Source organism: Ipomoea triloba, chromosome 3 (genome assembly GCF_003576645.1).
Source record: "Ipomoea triloba cultivar NCNSP0323 chromosome 3, ASM357664v1".
NCBI classification, from domain to species: Eukaryota; Viridiplantae; Streptophyta; class Magnoliopsida; order Solanales; family Convolvulaceae; genus Ipomoea; species Ipomoea triloba.
In genome coordinates, this window is record NC_044918.1 from 28,437,260 (window position 1) to 28,458,765 (window position 21,506).

The 21,506-nt window shown below is 34.6% G+C and overlaps 2 protein-coding genes and 1 long non-coding RNA gene across 12 annotated transcripts; 2 read left to right on the top strand and 1 right to left on the bottom strand.

Annotated features, from left to right (window-relative positions):
- The first annotated feature begins 218 nt into the window (after positions 1–218).
- On the top strand, positions 219–1,378 carry LOC116012734. Its single transcript, XR_004097186.1, has 2 exons — positions 219–657; positions 1,349–1,378. It is a non-coding gene; the product is annotated as an uncharacterized LOC116012734 (long non-coding RNA).
- A 731-nt stretch (positions 1,379–2,109) lies between these two features.
- LOC116012730 (chaperonin CPN60-1, mitochondrial-like) lies at positions 2,110–5,120 on the top strand. 10 transcript variants are annotated; one of them, XR_004097181.1, is made up of 8 exons: positions 2,110–2,540; positions 2,928–3,164; positions 3,232–3,327; positions 3,406–3,675; positions 3,764–3,853; positions 3,953–4,355; positions 4,432–4,498; positions 4,834–5,120. XR_004097181.1 is itself a non-coding variant. In XM_031252387.1 (8 exons), exons 3-7 carry the CDS (start codon positions 3,466–3,468, stop codon positions 4,465–4,467), a joined length of 285 nt encoding a protein of 94 aa, XP_031108247.1. In that variant the 5' UTR covers positions 2,110–2,540; positions 3,232–3,327; positions 3,406–3,465; the 3' UTR covers positions 4,468–4,498; positions 4,834–5,120. The 10 variants fall into 10 exon arrangements, 1 of the variants encoding a protein (XP_031108247.1); XR_004097179.1 differs by lacking the exon at positions 2,928–3,164 and having other exon boundaries at positions 3,953–4,182; positions 4,260–4,355; XR_004097180.1 differs by lacking the exon at positions 2,928–3,164 and having other exon boundaries at positions 3,953–4,182; positions 4,260–4,308.
- A 5,990-nt stretch (positions 5,121–11,110) lies between these two features.
- Positions 11,111–16,109, bottom strand: LOC116012718 (sodium transporter HKT1-like). The gene is made up of 3 exons (XM_031252362.1): positions 14,820–16,109; positions 12,700–12,918; positions 11,111–11,453 (listed from the first exon to the last, which is right to left on the bottom strand). The coding sequence occupies exons 1-3, from the start codon at positions 16,046–16,048 to the stop codon at positions 11,255–11,257; spliced, it is 1,647 nt and encodes a 548-aa protein (XP_031108222.1). The 5' UTR covers positions 16,049–16,109; the 3' UTR covers positions 11,111–11,254.
- Between the last annotated feature and the right edge of the window lie 5,397 nt (positions 16,110–21,506).

The following is a 21,506-nucleotide window of genomic DNA, read 5'->3' on the forward strand; positions in this document are numbered from 1 at the left end:
TTGATACATTTTACGCAAAAAAAAAATGACATTTATATTACCTGGTATTACAGGCCACTAATAGGCACTACAACAAAATGTTCTTTTAGCGACATATACTTAGCGGCGTTTATATAAAACTGCCTCGAAATAATTATTTTGAGGCGGTTATAGGAACCACCTCTAAATTTAATAGGGAAATCTAAATAATTAAATAACTCCAACCATCTTAAATCACTCAGTTTTCTTCTCTGCCCTAAAATCCTAAATCTCGTCACTCCCTCACATATTCAAAATCAGCCCTAAGATGGTAATTCATTCGATTCGAAGAATCCCAAAAAATCTTCGCGAATTGAAGCTTTTTGGTATCCCTTCAATCCGAATGCTCTGGGCGGGAGTACGCAGTGCCGTTTGAATTGAAGTCACTTTGATGTGAGGAGAGGTGTCTTGGCTCCTTTTAGGGTTTGCTAGATGTTAGAGGGAAGGGGAGAGCTCGAAGATCTAAGGATTGGTTTGAGTTGATTCTAATTCTTGGAGAGGTCGCGATGGATTTGGATTTTAATGGTGACGTAGCTCCTGTAGCTCCAGGAGGTGTCTCCTTTGGCCATCAAAGCTAATTCGTATGTTGCCAAGAAGCTCTTTGATCAGTGGTTGTCGCTTCCTGATACAACATCCTTGGTATTCTCTCCGCTCTCGTTTTTTATACTACTCTGGTCTTTAATCAATTCCTCTGTTAAGAATTTATCCTCATGAATGTGTTTGTGCTTGTTCTTATATCGAGTCAGCAAGATGTGCACACAATTATTATTAGTGAAAATAGTAGGAGTAGCAATAAGTGGAGTTAACATTTCAAAGTATGAACTGTCATCACCAAATGTGACAACCAGTAGGAGGAATATAATGATATAATATTAAAAGTTAAATAGTTAATTGTTCCCTTGAAACAAAATTCATTGCTTTGCTCTTTGATCTATTGACATCATTGAATTAGAGAACAGTGGATCAAGTAAATATCTCAGTTCTGCATTGTAATCTATTGACCATTGAGTGTTGTGCCTGTGATAGAGATAGAGAAAGAAGGGGAGAGAGTTCCAGTGTTATTGTCTTTGCATTGTTTGTAAGGTTGGAGGCTTGGGGGCTTGGTTGTGAATATAAGGGAATTGATAAAAAAGTTGGGCTGCTCCCAAAGTCACAAAAGATGGTGTCACTGTTGCAAAAAGAGTGTTGAATTCAATAACAAAGTCAAGAATGTTGGAGCAAGCTTTATAAAGCAAGTGGCTAATGCTACTAATGACGTTGCTGGTGATGGGCCAAGTGCGTCTTTGCAGTCATTTTCTCATTAATGCTACTTAATTTTCTACACTTACAGGTTGGGACAATCTCTGTAAATGGGAAGAGAGAAATTGGTGANATTTTATGCAAAAAAAAGTGACATTTATATTTACCTGCTATTACAGGTCACTAATAGGTAATTATGTCTTGATGAATAAATTGACATTTTATGTATCTAATTGCAACTTTAAAAAGTTTGAGGGCCAAATTCACTTTACAGATAAAGTTTGATGGCCTATTTGATACATTTTATGCAAAAAAAATGACACTTATATTTACCTGGTATTACAGGCCACTAACAGGTACTTATGCCTTGATGATTAAATTGACATGTTTATGTATCTAATTGCAACTTTAAAAAGTTTGAGGCCTAATTGACTTTACAGATAAAGTTTGATGGTCTATTTGATACATTTTATGCAAAAAATATGACACTTATATTTACCTTGTATTGTAGTCCACTAATAGGTAATTATGCCTTGATGATTAAATTGACATGTTTGTGTATCTAATTGCAACTTTAAAAAGTTTGAGGGCCTAATTGACTTTATAGATAAAGTTTGATGGCCTATTTGATACATTTTACGCAAAAAAAAAATGACATTTATATTACCTGGTATTACAGGCCACTAATAGGCACTACAACAAAATGTTCTTTTAGCGACATATACTTAGCGGCGTTTATATAAAACTGCCTCGAAATAATTATTTTGAGGCGGTTATAGGAACCACCTCTAAATTTAATAGGGAAATCTAAATAATTAAATAACTCCAACCATCTTAAATCACTCAGTTTTCTTCTCTGCCCTAAAATCCTAAATCTCGTCACTCCCTCACATATTCAAAATCAGCCCTAAGATGGTAATTCATTCGATTCGAAGAATCCCAAAAAATCTTCGCGAATTGAAGCTTTTTGGTATCCCTTCAATCCGAATGCTCTGGGCGGGAGTACGCAGTGCCGTTTGAATTGAAGTCACTTTGATGTGAGGAGAGGTGTCTTGGCTCCTTTTAGGGTTTGCTAGATGTTAGAGGGAAGGGGAGAGCTCGAAGATCTAAGGATTGGTTTGAGTTGATTCTAATTCTTGGAGAGGTCGCGATGGATTTGGATTTTAATGGTGACGTAGCTCCTGTAGCTCCAGGAGGTGTCTCCTTTGGCCATCAAAGCTAATTCGTATGTTGCCAAGAAGCTCTTTGATCAGTGGTTGTCGCTTCCTGATACAACATCCTTGGTATTCTCTCCGCTCTCGTTTTTTATACTACTCTGGTCTTTAATCAATTCCTCTGTTAAGAATTTATCCTCATGAATGTGTTTGTGCTTGTTCTTATATCGAGTCAGCAAGATGTGCACACAATTATTATTAGTGAAAATAGTAGGAGTAGCAATAAGTGGAGTTAACATTTCAAAGTATGAACTGTCATCACCAAATGTGACAACCAGTAGGAGGAATATAATGATATAATATTAAAAGTTAAATAGTTAATTGTTCCCTTGAAACAAAATTCATTGCTTTGCTCTTTGATCTATTGACATCATTGAATTAGAGAACAGTGGATCAAGTAAATATCTCAGTTCTGCATTGTAATCTATTGACCATTGAGTGTTGTGCCTGTGATAGAGATAGAGAAAGAAGGGGAGAGAGTTCCAGTGTTATTGTCTTTGCATTGTTTGTAAGGTTGGAGGCTTGGGGGCTTGGTTGTGAATATAAGGGAATTGATAAAAAAGTTGGGCTGCTCCCAAAGTCACAAAAGATGGTGTCACTGTTGCAAAAAGAGTGTTGAATTCAATAACAAAGTCAAGAATGTTGGAGCAAGCTTTATAAAGCAAGTGGCTAATGCTACTAATGACGTTGCTGGTGATGGGCCAAGTGCGTCTTTGCAGTCATTTTCTCATTAATGCTACTTAATTTTCTACACTTACAGGTTGGGACAATCTCTGTAAATGGGAAGAGAGAAATTGGTGAGTTAATTGCTAAGGCTATGAAGAAAGTAGGCAAGAAAGGTGTCATCACAATTCAAGTAAGTGCTTGTATTTGTTTTCTTAATACTATTAACATTGCTAAAGGAACAACTCAAATTAATTTCTTAATGTTGTAGGTCCTGCTTCTATTCTAAGATGGAAAGACATTATTAAATGAGCTAGAAGTTGTGGAGGGGATGAAGCTAGATAGGGGATACATCACTCCATATTTCATTACAAACCAGAAGAACATAAATGTGTAAGTTTTCATAATCTGATGGCTGATATACTATTGCAATTATTATTCACATGCAAAGCATAATTCTTCATAAATACTTGCTTACGACTCTATTGTGAAAATCTCAAGCATAAATGCTATTGTGAAAATCTTGGAGTTGCCTATGAAGGTACTGTTCTTTTCTCAAATTCTTGATAATGATATAAGCTTAGAGTAAGTTGCCTTGGAGATTTATGCCTTACTCCATATTATTATAGAGACAAAGACCCTTCTTTATTATAGCTGAAGATGTGGATAACAATGCCCTAGCAACTCTTATGCTCGACAAACTTCGTGTCGGAATCAAGGTATTACTTTCCCAAGGATTAGACATAATCATAATTACTGTGGTTTCAGTTATTTGAATTCTGACATGATAAAAAATAATTGGCAATGCATACATGTAGGTTGGTGAAAACAGGAAGGCCAATCTTCAAGATCTTGCTACGCTGACAGGAGGTCAAGTGAGAACTGTTCTTGTCATGCCCTTAAATCATGTCTCTCTCTATGCCCTAAAACTTCCACATGCCCTTGAGGTGGTCAAAATATCGCTCAACCAAAGATACTAATTGTTTGCTAATTGACCAGTCCTTTTTGCTGAGTATTTTTGTTTCTAATTTTAGGCTTGGTCTATACGGTTAGTATTTATTTGTTCACATTTGTTTTTCTGTTTACAAGTACATGTTTTCTTACTAAATTTTTGTACTTATTTAGGTCTCTTATTAAGCATTTAACTTCAAGCAATGCCTCACACTTCAAATTGGTGCGTAATAACTTTTGAAAATGAGACTATATATTGTTTGATATAAGGTAGGGTTTAATATTTACCGTAGGTTAAAACTGAAATTTTCTGAGCTGAAATTACATAATTGTCTTGTTGTTTCAGCTGGCATATTCTTATGCGAATGAGAGCTCCTACTGAAGGTTATTGTGATTGTATTGCTTCGGTATAGGTAAGTTTGTAATCTTCCTTTCATTTACTCTCCTAAATATTTCCTTATTCCTTTTGAAACTTCTGTCTAGTTCATAAAGAATTTATATATGACAACTTTATTTTCTTAGAGTCCAATGTTTTCTCTAGCCTTGCTTTGTAAATAGTGCAAGATGCAAACTGTTTTAGTTACAATGTGGATTCACCTTTCATTCCTTGAACACTATACTATTATCTGTTCATCAATTCATACTGGAGATAATTAATGGGCTTTTGTTATGGCAGTATTGTTTTTTCATTGGATTTTACATAAGTTGTTGATTGATTCTTGAATGCTTGGTTTTGGTAATTTGGCAGTCTATGGATGAGTTGAAGATAAGCTTATGTATACAACTCTTGAACTGTAGAGGTTGAAGGTTGAATCCAGGGAGGAGATGAGGGAAAGAGATGAAGCAAGAAACCGGATTCAGAAAGTGGATTTTTTATGTCCATAGATACAAAGATGTCAAATATGGATTTTTTTATATGTAAAAGTACTTTTTAGTTATTTATGTAATTCAAATAATATGTAGAATTTTGTACTTGAATATTGTTTGATGTTATTATTTGACAAATATTATTATAATTGATTTTCTTTTAAATTATTGGATGTGTATTGTATGTACAGAGGATTTTCTTTTAAATTATTGGATGTGTATTGTATGTACAGAGTTTGTTTGTGATTGCTATGCAAATTTGAAAATTATAAAAATAAAATGCAAAAATGAATTTTAAAAATAATAATATATTTTAGCGGCGGTTTTAAAACAGCCACTAAAATTTATGGTAAAATTAAATAAAATGTTTAGCGGCAGTTACATAAATGTTGCTAAATCTTAACAAAAAATGACCAATTTCTAGAGGCGGTTTGAAAACCGCCGCTAAACGTAGTCAAAACCGTCGCTAAATGAATGACTGAATAATTGCCGCGGTTGTCAAAAACCGCCGCTAAAACGTTCGCAACACACTATTTAGTCACGGTTGAATAACCGCCGGGAAATGCATTTGCGGCGGTTTAAAACTGCCGCTAAACGAATTCATAACCGCCGCTAAATACTATTTTTGGTGTAGTGAGGTAATTATACCTTGATGACTGAATTGACATGTTTATGTATGTAATTGCAACTTTAATTAGTTTGAGGGCCTAATTGACTTTAAAGATAAAGTTTGATGGCCTATTTGATACATTTTATGCAAAAAAAAAAAAAAGTGACATTTATATTTACCTAGTATTACAGGTCACTAATAGTTAATTATGCCTTGATGACTAAATTGACATTTTATGTATCTAATTGCAACTTTAAAAAGTTTGAGGGCCTAATTGACTTTATAGATAAAGTTTGATGGCTTATTTGATACATTTTATGCAAAAAAAAAAAAAAAAAGAAAAAAAAAGTGGTATTTATATTTACCTGGTATTACTAGTCACTAACGGGTAATTATACCTTGATGAACTCAATTGACATGTTTATATAACTAATTGCAACTCTAAAAAGCTTGAAGGCCTAGTTGGCATTACAGGTAAAGTTTGAAGGCCTATTTGATACAGTTTATACAAAAAAAAAAAAAAAGGTGACATTTATATTTACCTGGTATTACAGGTCACTAATAGGTAATTATGTCATGATGACTAAATTGACATTTTATGTATCTAATTGCAACTTAAAAAAGTTTGAGGCCTAATTGACTTTACAGATAAAGTTTTATGGCCTATTTGATACATTTTATGCAAAAAAAATGGTACTTATATTTACCTGGTATTACAGGTCACGAACAGGTAATTATGCCTTGATGACTAAATTGACATGTTTATGTATCTAATTGCAACTTTAAAAAGTTTGAGGGCCTAATTGACTTTACAGATAAAGTTTGATGGCCTATTTAATACATTTTATGCAAAAAAAAGTAACATTTATATTTACCTGATATTACAGGTCACTAACCGGTAATTATGCCATGATGACTAAATTGACATTTTATGTATCTAATTACAGCTTTAAATAGTTTGAGGCTCTAATTGACTTTACAGATAAAGTTTGATAGCCTATTTGATACATTTTATGCAAAAAAAAGTGACATATTTACCTGGTATTACAGGTCACTAACATGTAATTATGCCTTGATGTCTAAATTGTCATGTTTATGTATCTAATTGCAACTTTAATTAGTTTGAGGGCCTAATTGACATTACAGATAAAGTTTGATGGCCTATTTGATACATTTTATGCAAAAAAAAAAAACGACATTTATATTTACCTGGTATTAAGGTCACTAACATGTAATTATGTCTTAATGACTAAATTGACATGTTTATGTTTCTAATTGCAACTTTAAATAGTTTGAGGGCCTAATTGACTTTACAGATAAAGTTTGATGGCCTATTTGATACATTTTATTCAAAAAAAGTGAAATTACTTTTACCTGGTATTACAGGTCACTAACAGATAATTATGTCTTGATGACTAAATTGACATGTTTATGTATCTAATTGCAACTTTAAAAAGTTTGAGGGCCTAATAGAAATTTCATATAAAGTTTGATAGCCTATTTGATACATTTTATGCAAAAAAAAAGTGACATTTATATTTACCTGGTATTACAGGTCACTAACAGGTAATTACGCCTTGATGACTAAATTGACATTTTATGTATCTAATTACAACTTTAAAAAGTTTGAGGGCCTAATTGACTTTACAGATAAAGTTTGATGGCCTATTTAATACATTTTATGCAAAAAAAAATGACACTTATATTTACCTGATATTACAGGCCACTAACAGGTAATTATGCCTTGATGATTAAATTGACATGTTTATCTATGTAATTGCAACTTTAATTAGTTTGAGGGCCCAATTGACTTTACAGATAAAGTTTGATGGCCTATTTGATACATTTTATGCAAACAAAAAGTGACATTTATATTTACTTGGTATTACGGGTCACTAACAGCTAATTATATCTTGATGACTAAATTGACATGTTTATATATCTAATTGCAACTTTAATTAGTTTGAGGGCCTAATTGACTTTACAGATAAAGTTTGATGGCCTATTTGATACATTTTAAGCAAAAAAAAGTGGCATTTATATTTACCTGGTATTATAGGTCACTAACAGGTAATTATGTCTTGATGACTAAATTGACATGTTTATGTATGTAATTGCAACTTTAATTAGTTTGAGGGCCTAATTGACTTTACAGATAAAGTTTGATGGCCTATTTGATACATTTTATGCAAAAAAAAAAAAAAGTGACATTTATATTTACCTGGTATTACAGGAACAGGTAATTATGCCTTGATGACTAAATTGACATTTTATGTATCTAATTGCAACTTTAAATAGTTTGAGGGTCTAATTGACTTTACAGATAAATTCTAATGGCCTATTTGATACATTTTATGCAAAAAAAAATGACATTTATATATACCTGGTATTACAGGGCACTAACAGGTAATTATACCTTGATGACTAAATTAACATGTTTATGTATGTAATTGCAACTTTAATTAGTTTGAGGGCCTAATTGACTTTACAGATAAAGTTTGATGGCCTCTTTGATACATTTTATGCAAAAAAAAAAAAGGGACATTTATATTACCTGGTATTACAGGTCACTAACAGGTAATTATGCCTTAATGACTAAATTGACATGTTTATGTATGTAATTGCAACTTTAATTAGTTTGAGGGCCTAATTGACTTTACAGATAAAGTTTGATGGCCTATTTGATACATTTTATGCAAAAAAAAAAAAGTGACATTTATATTACCTGGTATTACAGGTCACTAACAGGTAATTATGCCTTAATGACTAAATTGACATGTTTATGTATGTAATTGCAACTTTAATTAGTTTGAGGGCCTAATTGACTTTACAGATAAAGTTTGATGGCCTATTTGATACATTTTATGCAAAAAAAAAAAGTGACATTTATATTTACCTGGTATTACATGTCACTAACAGGTAATTATGTCTTGATGACTAAATTGACATTTTATGTATCTAACTGCAACTGTAAAAAGTTTGAGGGCCTAATTGACTTTACAGATAAAGTCTGATGGCCTATTTGATACATTTTATGCAAAAAAAAAAGTGACATTTATATTTACCTGGTATTACAGGTCACTAACAGGAAATTATGCCTTGATGACTAAATTGACATTTTATGTATCTAACTGCAACTGTAAAAAGTTTGAGGGCCTAATTGACTTTACAGATAAAGGCTGATGGCCTATTTGATACATTTTATGCAAAAAAAAAAGTGACATTTATATTTACCTGGTATTACAGGTCACTAACAGGTAATTTTTGCCTTGATGACTAAATTGACATGTTTATGTATGTAATTGCAACTTTAATTAGTTTGAGGGCCTAATTGACTTTACAGGTAAAGTTTGATGGCCTATTTGATACATTTTATGTAAAAAAAAAAAAAAAAAAGTGACATTTATATTTACCTGGTATTACAGGTCACTAACAGGTAATTATGCCTTGATGACTAAATTGACATTTTATGTATCTAATTACAACTTTAAATAGTTTGAGGGCCTAATTGACTTTACAGATAAAGTTTGATGACCTATTTGATACATTTTATGCAAAAAAAAAAAAAGGCATGGGTTTAATTATTCAAAGAGATACACCAATGAGTTAAGTGCAAAAAGACCACATTGAAAAATGGAAAAATTTCCAAACAGTGGAGTTAGGAGATTCTCTCCTACAGAGTCATATTGGTTCGAAAATATTAAACCTTGGACTAGACCATGATTTAATAGGTTCAAACAATATATTTACCAAGTGTCATACAGTAGATTAAATTTTCAAAAACCGGCACCGAAAAATTTTTCAAAAATTAGTTATGATTATAAAGTTAATAATGGTTACAAATCACCTATTCTTGGTTCAGTAAGGACAAGGTGGATTTATTATCGAGAAGCGTAAAAAGAAAAGAATAATCGACTATTTCAATTACTATTGTGTTTACAAAAAAAAAAAAAAAAAAAAAAAGATATTCAGTGTTGAAATTGTTGAAATTTTACTTGCGATCAAGTATCTTACATTGTAAGAGAGAGTTAATGGATTAGCTTTAATTGCAATTGAAAATGAATTTTGGAAAAGGTTGATATCAAAAGTTTGGTGTATGATTTTGCATCTAAGCTTGACCAACGTAGGATAGTTTTTAAGTGAAATATTTGATGTATTATTTTTTAATATTTTATGTTTTTGACATAATTTTTAAACAATTATATATATAAACTTTAATGCATTTTATCAATTTTACATGTTTCAGTTGTTTTTTGAGGCTAAAATGAGTTTTTGATGTATTTGTTGATTATGATGTCAAAATTGGGGAACTTAGGGAGCTAAGGAAATTCTAAAACACTTTTTAAGTAGTCTAAAATTTGTATTTTAAATGGTCTTTGATCATATAGCAAATCAATGAAAAATGGAGTAAAAGTGTGCAAACTTAAATTCCATCCAAAATGACAATTGTTTAATATTTTGCCTAAGACCTTGTGGTCTAGTGGCACCCGGTTTACACTCTCACATGGACGATGGGAGTGGATTTGAGCCTCAATGGCGCAATTTTGTGCTTCAGTAGGTTGAGAAAGTAGCTATGAACAGATACTACATTGTAACAGAGTCAATAGTCCTAAAAAAAAAAAAAAAAAAAACTCGATGTAGGAAGGGACATGGGAAACCCAACTCAAAGAGTTACAACTCTTATGAGACTATAAGGCTTAATTATGAAGTTACAAAGGTCAAAACTAGCTTAGAAGTCAAAGTTTCTCTTCATAGCGATAAATTTCTCATTATGAGATTCAATGGCCATCTTTTTCTCTTTCCGACAAATCTGGGTTTAGATATCTCTAAATCTCGTCATCCAAGGTCAGATTGTATTCTATAAATGCAATTTTGGCATCTTATAAGCCTAAGAATGTGATTGAAGGAGTATTATGGTGAATTTATGGTTCTCAAATTATGTTTTAATTTGTTGTAATTGAGATGTTTACTATGAACCTTCGTGATTTCTTCACTATCACGAGTTGCTAATTTTCTTTAACGATTTCAATTCTTGGAAAGTTTATTCATATAGCTTGTTCTTAAATTAATCATTAAGTTTATAATATTTCTATTTCTTTAAGTGTTGTGTTTGCGTGATTTAATTAATATTTACATAGAACTTTGATCAAGTTGTATGTGATTATTGTTAATTACGCACGAGAGTGGCATTAACTAAGGCATTGCAAAAACACTAGAAGACACCGCATGAGACTGAGAGTTGTGATTTCTCTATGGAACTTTATATTACTTTTGCTTAATTTGTTGAATTTCCTAAATTGCTATGAGAGTAGAATTTACATAGTTTAATCACATACTTATGCACGAGGGTGACAATTGCATTACATAGTAATTTCTAGCACGTAGGAATTAAAATATTATAAGTGTCTATCTTTATAAGTTTAGCTATTGAATAAAACTCTCACTAGGATTCACTCTCTTCTTTCCCATCTATTGTTTCTTGTAGTTTATTTACATTTCTTTTAGTTGATTTCATTATTTGCATCTTTCTTACCATTGCAGAACTAGATTTGAAGAAATCTTATTAGCTAGTGCTTAATTCTTTTTTTAATCAAAATTAAATACCATTCTCGTTGGGATTGATACCCTAGAATAGCCATTTGATTATTGGAAAGAAGTTGGGAGGAGAGCAACCCACTCTTGGTTGAAATAATTACATGAGTTTCCATGCTTTTCCTCCTTTCATATTGAACTTCTTAAGCCTTCCAAAAAGCATAACAAAAATGAGGACTATTTTGCCCTCATCACTCCACTTCCCTGCTAATCCATACATTCTGTCCTTGCAATTTGGGTCGGGTTTCAGCATTCGGGCACAACTATACCCCATTGTGAAACCGACGTTTCCATAAGCACTGCAAAAAATATATATGTGCCCAGTTTTAAATTTAATCTCTCTCAAACCAAAAACCAATCTCCACCAAATTAAATATATTGAACAGATAGAGATAGAGAGAAGAACAAGAATATATATATATATATATATATATATATATATATATATGGTCAAGTTCCCGTGTGGACATGACTTCCCGTGCAGCTACTCACCATTAGCTACGCATAAATGCACTACAAAGTATTTGGAAATGCATTATTAGGTATGGTGCATTTGTGCATTTCATGCTGGTGCTTTTTTGAACAGTTTGTGGTACATTTATGTATACCTAATGGTGCACCAACAGCACGAGAAGTCTTGTCCGCAAATGAGCTNATATATATAGAAATAATTTCAAGTGTGGCCGTGCTCTCCCGTGCGGCCGTGCGGTCACACACCACTCAATGTTACGAAATACACCACTCAATGTTAAGAAACACACCACAATGAAACACACCACAATGTTAAGAAACACATCACAGTGCATATTTGTGTGGTGTGTTTCTTAACATTGAGTGGTGTATTTCGTAACATTGAGTGGTGTGAACCGTACGGCCGCACGGGAGAGCACGGCCACACCTGATCATGACTATATATATATATATATATATAACCCTAAATCAACTTTTGGTAATACTCACTTTAACTAATTTAATATTTCTGATCTCTTTAAATGAATTAATATTTCATTTACATTAAAGAATTCTCAATCAAATTTTATGTATCTATCAATTCTAATGACAATCTTATTGTATTTTTTTCATTAAAATAATGTGATTATATATATTATCACTCAATTTTCTATTGACATTTTCAACTTGAATAACAAACCCATCCTATCTAGAACCTTGGTGAGGTGTCTTAATTTCTGATGTAATAAGGCTGAATAATTGCACTACATTATTTATCCTTGTTCAAAAAAGTATTATTATTGTATGTTACATTTGCCATATATATAATTAAATATAAATATTTTTTTATTTTATTATTCTTGGCTATCATGCATTTGGCCTATCCTAGCTAGTGTCAACTTCTATATTCTCATCACTTGTTAAATTATGTATTTTTTTATTTGATGATCGAACTTACTATAAAATTACTGAATTTATGAGTAATTAGCAAATATGCTAAAGTATTGTAAACATGAAGATACCTTATTATTACTTTCAAGAAATTAAAGTGAAAATTGAAAGAAAGGAATTGAAGGCAGATGACGATGAGGATACCTTATTACTTCAAGAGTGATGCTAAGAACACTAAAATTGAGTGGATCTTCCTTCATCTTTTCCCTTTCTGTGATACAAATAAGAACAATAAAGATGACCAAATATGAAAGCTGGGAAAATATGATGTTATCAACTCTTCTTGCTTTCTTCTTTCTTTGAGGGTCTTGAGATTGTTCTTCACCTTTCACTGGTATAAATGACGTATATGGAGGTAGATACCTGATCAAAATGTCATATTGATTCAAAGTTAGATTAATATGGCAAAAAACATTTTTTTTTAAACTATATTTTTAACATGCCAAAACCTGGTGGCATTATTGTCATTCTTTCGAACTTCGTCGTGCACTTAGTATAGCTTAATAGTGCATCCCTAGGTAACTAATAGTTCATTTACCATGATTGCACTGTCAGTTGTCTGTGGATGCACCATCAACAAACTAACCTCAAGTGCATTGACGAAATTCGTAATATTTGTAAATTCCCAATATAAAGAGGATATATCATTAATTAATTGGATACAAGGTCAACGATTCAAATAATTGTTGGTATAATATATATATATATATATATATATATATATATATATATATATATATATATATATATATATATATAAAAGGATGGTGTATCATTAAATGCATAAAAGGTCAACCTAAGCATCAAATAATTGCGGGTGAATAAAATTCTAATAATGCAATAACATATTTGGTTTTCATTGCTCATGACAAACCTTAATTGACCCATAAACTACGAAAAGGACACATGTTGAAGATCATTTAAGTCATGCTTTGAAACAATAATTGAATGTTTTATTCCTAGGATGCATGCATGATTACTAAATTTCTAATGACACTTAATTGGTTAGTTTGTTTAATTATGACACGCAGCTTCGTGGACATTGAATGGGAGGCCTCAAGTCTTAAATTAACTTACCTATATGCTATATATAACAAATGAAAGTCAAGCCTGGTGTTTAATTTAACAATCACTATACCATACACCATGGTTCATATTACGAGATAAATAAATTACATAAAATTTATTTTTAATTTATTGAAAGTTTCATTATATTACTTTGAATGTTTATTTGTTAAAATTTCATTTTTAATATAGTGAATGTTCATTCTTTAGTATATTACTTAAAATGAACTTTCAGTATGTTAAAAATAAAATATATTAAAGATGAATATTTTTATCAATGTGGACTTGTATAATTTGCATTAATTTAAACGCCTATGATTATCAATTAAATTATTTTATTCCAAAAAAAGAAACTCCCGGCCAAGTGGCCAACGTACGATGTTGGGTTGGAATCTGGGAGAATTAATAATTCTTATACCCAAAATTATTGATGACGACTTTGACATGAAAGTTTGTGTTAATTAGCAGCAATATAATCAATTACTCCGTATGAGAATGCAGTACTTTAAGTTACGATCTTTTATAATTACTTTCACCAATTGAGAGACATTGGCCAAAAGAAAAATAAAATATAAAAAATTGATAGGGTATAACTTAAAGTAAATAAATGTAATACTTATCCCAACTATTATATATATATATATACTTCAACCGTTAAATATAATAGATCAATAGTTTGGATTTGTTCACAACTTTTCACCTAGAGTATGATTTCTCACCATTAGGTATGCATAAATGCACCACAACGTATTTTAGAAATGTACAAATGCACAAATGCACCACAACCCTGGGACATGTGGTCATGCATCATTAGATATGCATAAATGCACTACGTGTTCAGAAATGCATCAGGGTAAAATGCACAAATGCACCATACCCGGATGCATTTTTGAGCACGTTATGGTGCATTCTTGCATACCTAAGAGTGAATGAACGCATGTCCGCACGGGAATCTATATATATATACTTTAAAAAAAATTAAAACAAAAAGAATATTTTGATCATAATAAATTATGAAAAAGAATGAAAAAAAAAATTGTGGGTCAAAATTAACTCTAGTTTCTTTTTTTTTTTTTTTTTTTTNTTTTTTTTTTTTTTTTTTTTTAAGTATGGTACGGTAAGACTAGAGGAAAGGTCAAGAATATACTTTGCATGATTATTGCCACGGGGAATCTTAGAAGGACAAAAAGAGAACTCACATCATTACGACGAACAAAACCAAGATGGCCGGCGCAACGGTAGAGATATCAACTATGGTTTCCCCAGTGTGCCTCGCGTTCACAACCTGAAACATAACCCCCACAATCTTCTCAAAACCATTCAATTCGCCCAGGCCTGATGATTTCCACTCCAAAGAACAAAACAGCGCGAACTGTACGAGGATGAATCCTAGGACCGTGACGACCAAGTACTTGGAGTGCAAGCCAGGGAGGAGATGCAGGTGCCCAATCTCCCTAGAATGTTTTAACAGGAATCTCCCTTCTTGTTTCTTGAAAAACTTGGCAAAGAACCATATGGAGAGTCTCAAGAACACTGGGTATAACGTGTTTCCCAAGAGGATTTGGGGGATTAGGATCAAAAGAAGCCCAGAGTTTTTGCTAAAAACCACCATGTTTTCATTGGTGGGCACGAAACCACAACTCGCAAACGTTGAGACTACCGTGAAGATTGAGAATGTGAAGAGCTTCAACCCCTTTTGTCTCAGCACTTCACGCGCACTCGCCACAAATCTCACGTACAAAAAAACCAAGAATGTCCCCACAACGTTAACACACACTAGATAAACCGCGGCTAAGGTTCCTAGGAATTTAATGGACTCGTACTTCAACTCCCGCGAATCCTTAGAAGAAGAAAAGATGTCTAAACGAGAATCATTGTGGTTTAGGGTCTCCTCGTGAACGCTCATAATGTCCAATTCAATTTGGTCATCATGAAAACTTGATTGCCTCGAATGATGGGGGCTATTATTATTACTATTACTGTTACTACTTACAGACGTGACTTTGCTGCTACTTCTCCACGGCCTATACTTGGGACGTATTAAGTGAAGCCCCAGCATGGACGTGAACACCTCACCGCCGACGAACATCACCACCGTCATCACTATGAGCTGGGCGTCGGAAAAAACCTCCATCTCCACCGTGGACATGCTGGACACGGTGGCGGCCGAAACGGAGGTGAAAAACAGGTCGATATTCCTAGGCCGGAACATGGTTCTTGGGTTAAGGGCTTTGAGAATCAAGAACCCAAAGGAGGACAAGGAAATGAAGTAGAGAATTTGGGTAAGGATTGGATTAATCTTGAAAAGAATGGAGTGGTAAATGGAAGAAATAATGAAACAAGTTGATCGGAAACAAGAACAGAGTTTCATGGTTGGGCCACTACAAAGATGTTGTAGCTTTTTACCATACCAATCAAAGCTCATCATTTTTATTTTTTTTTGAGTGATAAATGATGGAGAGGACTTTTAGATTTGAGTTAGTTCTCTGTTTTTTTTTTCCTTGCAAAGAAGGTTTGAATTGGTGAGGGTATATATAGGGAGATAATAATGGATGATATCATGATTTCCTCAATTATTTGTGCAATTATAATTCTCAACCTAATAAAATAGAGTTAATAATTTCTTTCTTTTTTTTTTTTGTCCTAAATTTATAGGTAACAGCCGGTTTTTAGTCTTTTTTTTTCAATATATTACCTTTAATTTGGTCCAGTATTATTATGGTATAGCTGTTCCTGGCCTTCCACGTACAAAACCGCTGAAATATCATTAAATACATGGGAATTTTGATCTTTTTTTATAAAAGTGGATTGACTTGCTGTATTTTTATTTTTGATTGAAGACAGAAAAGCCTTTGTATTTAAGGACATTTAAACAATTTTGTTGACGGAGAATCAAAAATAGTTATTCCACAATAATACTAGGACTACCAAACGGATAAAGGGATTAAAAGTGGACTTCCACCTATAAATTTGGAACCAAAAATGAAATTAACTCTAATAAAATATCAATACAATTATATGGAGTAATAATTTTGCATAGTAATAAATTGCAACAAATTATGTACAGCGATCCTTAATTAGAAGTTGATTATTGATTTGCCAATTACCATGTAGTGTGATCAAATTATAGTTACTATTTTAAATTGGTGGTTATTGGTAGAAATACTATTGAATCATGAGTATTTCACAAAAGAAGTTGATGAAATTAAAAATGTGTTTTAATTTTTCCCAACTAATACACGGAGACTACACGTCTATTATATTTTTAATATTAGATTGAGATCGATGATGCTGAATTTTTATTTTTTTGTAGTTGTTAATGCTTAAAAATTGGAATTATTTTCACGTTCTCCTAGTTTAGCTTGATTGGTCGGTTGAATGTTAGGTTGAAAATTAATACGTTGATTGAAAGTTGTATGGGGAACGTTTTTGAAGCCATAATTACTAACTGGCCATGTGGAGTATTGACCATTCAATTCTAATTGGGTAACTAACACTCATAATAAAGAATTTCCTTCCAGAGGCATGAGATAATACTGCTTAGGATCTATTGATCATTTTTTTTTTTTGAAACAGAAAAGCTCAATCCATAAGAAAGACAATTAACAAAATAATAAGGCTAGGCGTCCTGCCATTCACCGCAACATGACTTAGAAACGGCCTCCATAACAATAATGTGAATGGCACGATTAGCTGATCGCTTAACAAAACGGAAACAAACACCATTTATAGTGGATGTTATTTCTTTAACATCATGTTCAGCAAGCCATAAAACCAATCTGTCATACTTCCATCTGTGTGAATGATATCCGATAGCCCCAAATTTCTCCAAACGTTCACGGATTCTTGACAACTTACAAACAAATGATACGCAGATTATATATACTTCTCGTCCACACATATGACACATCAGGGAACACTACACATGTTTTGTGTTTAATGCGTCACGTGAGCACAAGATATACAAGGCAATTTAAGCTCACTTCTCAAACAAGGAACAAAAGTAAGAAAACAAAATAAAATAAACAAAAAGAAAGCAATTCAAGAACTCTTAAAATTCTACTTCTAAGATGTCAACACTATTCGAAACCGTTTGCCATCCCCGGCAACGGCGCCATTTTGACAGATGATCTATGTATGGGGTGAGTGGATGTGAAGGGTGGTAAGTGGTAAAACGAAGAGTTAAACTCCCCGAGTGTCGTGTCTCTCAAGGATGGCGACTGGGAACTGAGTTAGTATGTTGGCATCTAAGAGGTTGAAGAGAAAGAGTTACGGAAGTGCTAAGGGTTGGGTTCATTTGTAAGAAGGGGAAGGTTGATAGTGGTTGTGTATGTTGGTCCCAAGGGGATGGGGTACAAGTCTAGAGGGGGGGTGATTAAACTCCATCTTATTTCAATTATTGAACTTATGTTGTTCTTGGTCTTATCTTCTTTGAATCTTTTCCACTAAACTCTGTTATGTAAACATTCCCTTAATCTTAATACATATATCTTCTGCTGGGGGTGTTGCGTGAGTTTACTTATTCATGTTTAGTAGAATTGTTGTCAAACTTACCATATGCGCTGAAAATAAAATCAATGTTTTTTTTTTTCAAATCAGCCATATAAGTAAGTATAAGTGTTGGCATCATCAAAAAGGGGGAAATTGTTAGGAACATCATGTAATAGGTTTTGATGATACCAACTGTTAAGTAAGAATCCCCAAGTCTCGATACATAGGCAAAACAATGTAAGTTCGATAAGTAAACTAAGAGCGAAAATACAACCGGGTAATTTGAGCTCAACTCGGGAAATATTTAAGCTTAAGGTAAACTTGTTTGAACAACTTAGAAGTTTTCGTGTTGTAAGCAAACAGATAGATCAGAAGCAGGCACGAGACAACTCTGGAGGAATAAGGGTCTACGAGACATCAACTAAGTCTCGAGACACAAGCCAAGTTCGAGAGGTAAGGACCTCTCGATATACCTATCGAGTTCGAGACGTAAAGAATATTCGAGAGATAGACCTCTCGATACATGGGATTGAAACATCAAGTGGTCGAGACATCTTTTATGGTCTCGATAAACCGGCACTTCTCCAAGAGGCTGAATGTTAGTCAACATGTGCAGATAAAATACTCTAAGTTTGGAGAAGAAGAATATCATGGAGATAAAATATTGAAGAGGTGCTGAGCGGGAGGTTTCAAAATGGACGGAAGTGGATGACACGTCAGACCTCCACCACAAACGGTCAAGAAGTGCACCAATCCTGAAGTGGTCAGATTCCCCAAACAAGGAATGATGGGAACATAAAAAGAGTAACTTTATCCAAAAGAAGCAAGTGAAGCATGAACTCAAGAAAGTGGAATATGGAATATTCACTACAAAACAAAAGGCTCAAGTTACAAGACCACTACTCCATGAAAAATGCTGAAATTGTGCAAAGACCCATGTTCGGCGTGGGAGACCAATTTCAAACGGAATAGTTTTCCTCCAACGGAACTATTCTTCTACTCTCATATATAAGGACGTAAAGACACAGAAGAAAGGGTTTGAAAAGAGTCAAGAGGTTAACAAGAGGTGTCTGATAAAAACGTTCCAGTGCAAAGTGCTTAACTTGGAATATCATCCTGATATTCAATACAGCGAGAGAACACATCTTAGTGTTCGAAGAGAGTTACAAAGCTAAACTGTCATACATCCAGAAGGTGACCAAAGCTGCTCTACATCAAAGTTGATTCAACGATAGCTTGTGGTCAGATTGGAGATTGTTACATTCAACTGTGACTATCAAAAACCTTGCTTTGGATTAAGCAAGGAGGTGGAGTATCCTGGCTGCTGTCCGAGCGAAAGAAACCTGAGGCTTGACGCGGGCTTGGTGATCAAAGGTCAAGTGCTCGAGAGGTGGAGTAACTGGAAGCGGGGAGAAAAACCTGAGGAGAGGCGGAGTAACCTGGCTGCTGTCCGAGCGAAAGAAACCTGAGGCTTGACGCGGGCTTGGTGATCAAAGGTCAAGTGCTCGAGAGGTGGAGTAACTGGAAGCGGGGCGAAAAACCTGAGGCTTGAGGCGGGCTTCGTGATCAAAGCTCAAGCGCTCGATATTGTACTAAAAAGGGAAGTTTTTAGTGCAATCCTTCCAGGGAGTTTCTGGAAGAAGAGTGGAGTAGGCGGGTTGGCCGAACCACTTAAAAATCTCTCTTGCATTTACTTTCTGTTTTTATCTCTCGCTAACTTCTCGATTGCACTGCATATAATCACACCTCTCGAACTAACCCAAACTCGTGCTAACTAAAAGGGGATAACATTTCCGCTGCGCATAAAACTTTGTCTTCACCTCGTGAGGTATCGAACCTAAACATCCTAAGTTCAATACACACGAGAGGTCGAAAAGATTTGCAAAATCTTATACAAGTCTATTCACCCCCCCTCTAGACTTGTACCCCATCCCCTTGGGACCAACATACACAACCACTATCAACCTTCCCCTTCTTACAAATGAACCCAACCCTTNAACTGAGTTAGTATGTTGGCATCTAAGAGGTTGAAGAGAAAGAGTTACGGAAGTGCTAAGGGTTGGGTTCATTTGTAAGAAGGGGAAGGTTGATAGTGGTTGTGTAGGGTTCATTTGTAAGAAGGGGAAGGTTGATAGTGGTTGTGTATGTTGGTCCCAAGGGGATGGGGTACAAGTCTAGAGGGGGGGTGAATAGACTTGTATAAGATTTTGCAAATCTTTTCGACCTCTCGTGTGTATTGAACTTAGGATGTTTAGGTTCGATACCTCACGAGGTGAAGACAAAGTTTTATGCGCAGCGGAAATGTTATCCCCTTTTAGTTAGCACGAGTTTTAGTTAGTTCGAGAGGTGTGATTATATGCAGTGCAATCGAGAAGTTAGCGAGAGATGAAAACAGTAAGTAAATGCAAGAGAGATTTTTAAGTGGTTCGGCCAACCCGCCTACTTCCACTCTTCTTCCAGAAACTCCCTGGAAGGATTGCACTAAAAACTTCCCTTATTTAGTACAATAACGAGCGCTTGAGCTTTGATCACCAAGCCCGCCTCAAGCCTCAGGTTTTTCGCCCCGCTTCCAGTTACTCCACCTCTCGAGCACTTGACCTTTGATCACCAAGCCCGCGTCAAGCCTCAGGTTTCTTTCGCTCGGACAGCAGCCAGGTTACTCCGCCTCTCCTCAGGTTTTTCTCCCCGCTTCCAGTTACTCCACCTCTCGAGCACTTGACCTTTGATCACCAAGCCCGCGTCAAGCCTCAGGTTTCTTTCGCTCGGACAGCAGCCAGGTTACTCCGCCTCTCCTCAGGTTTTTCTCCCCGCTTCCAGTTACTCCACCTCTCGAGCACTTGACCTTTGATCACCAAGCCCGCGTCAAGCCTCAGGTTTCTTTCGCTCGGACAGCAGCCAGGTTACTCCGCCTCTCCTCAGGTTTTTCTCCCCGCTTCCAGTTACTCCACCTCTCGAGCACTTGACCTTTGATCACCAAGCCCGCGTCAAGCCTCAGGTTTCTTTCGCTCGGACAGCAGCCAGGTTACTCCGCCTCTCCTCAGGTTTTTCTCCCCGCTTCCAGTTACTCCACCTCTCGAGCACTTGACCTTTGATCACCAAGCCCGCGTCAAGCCTCAGGATCTTCACAAGCAGCAGCCAGGTTACTCCGCCTCTCCTCAGGTTTTTCTCCTCGCTTCCAGTTACTCCACCTCTCGAGCGCTTGACCTTTGATCACCAAGCCCGCGTCAAGCCTCAGGTTTCTTTCACTCGGACAGCTGCCAGGTTACTCCACCTCTCTTGCTTAATCCAAAGCAAGGTGTTTTTGGTTGTCACAGTTGAGTGTAACAGACTCCAATCTGACCACAAGCTATCGTTGAATCAACTTTGATGTAGAGCAGCTTTGGTCACCTTCTGGA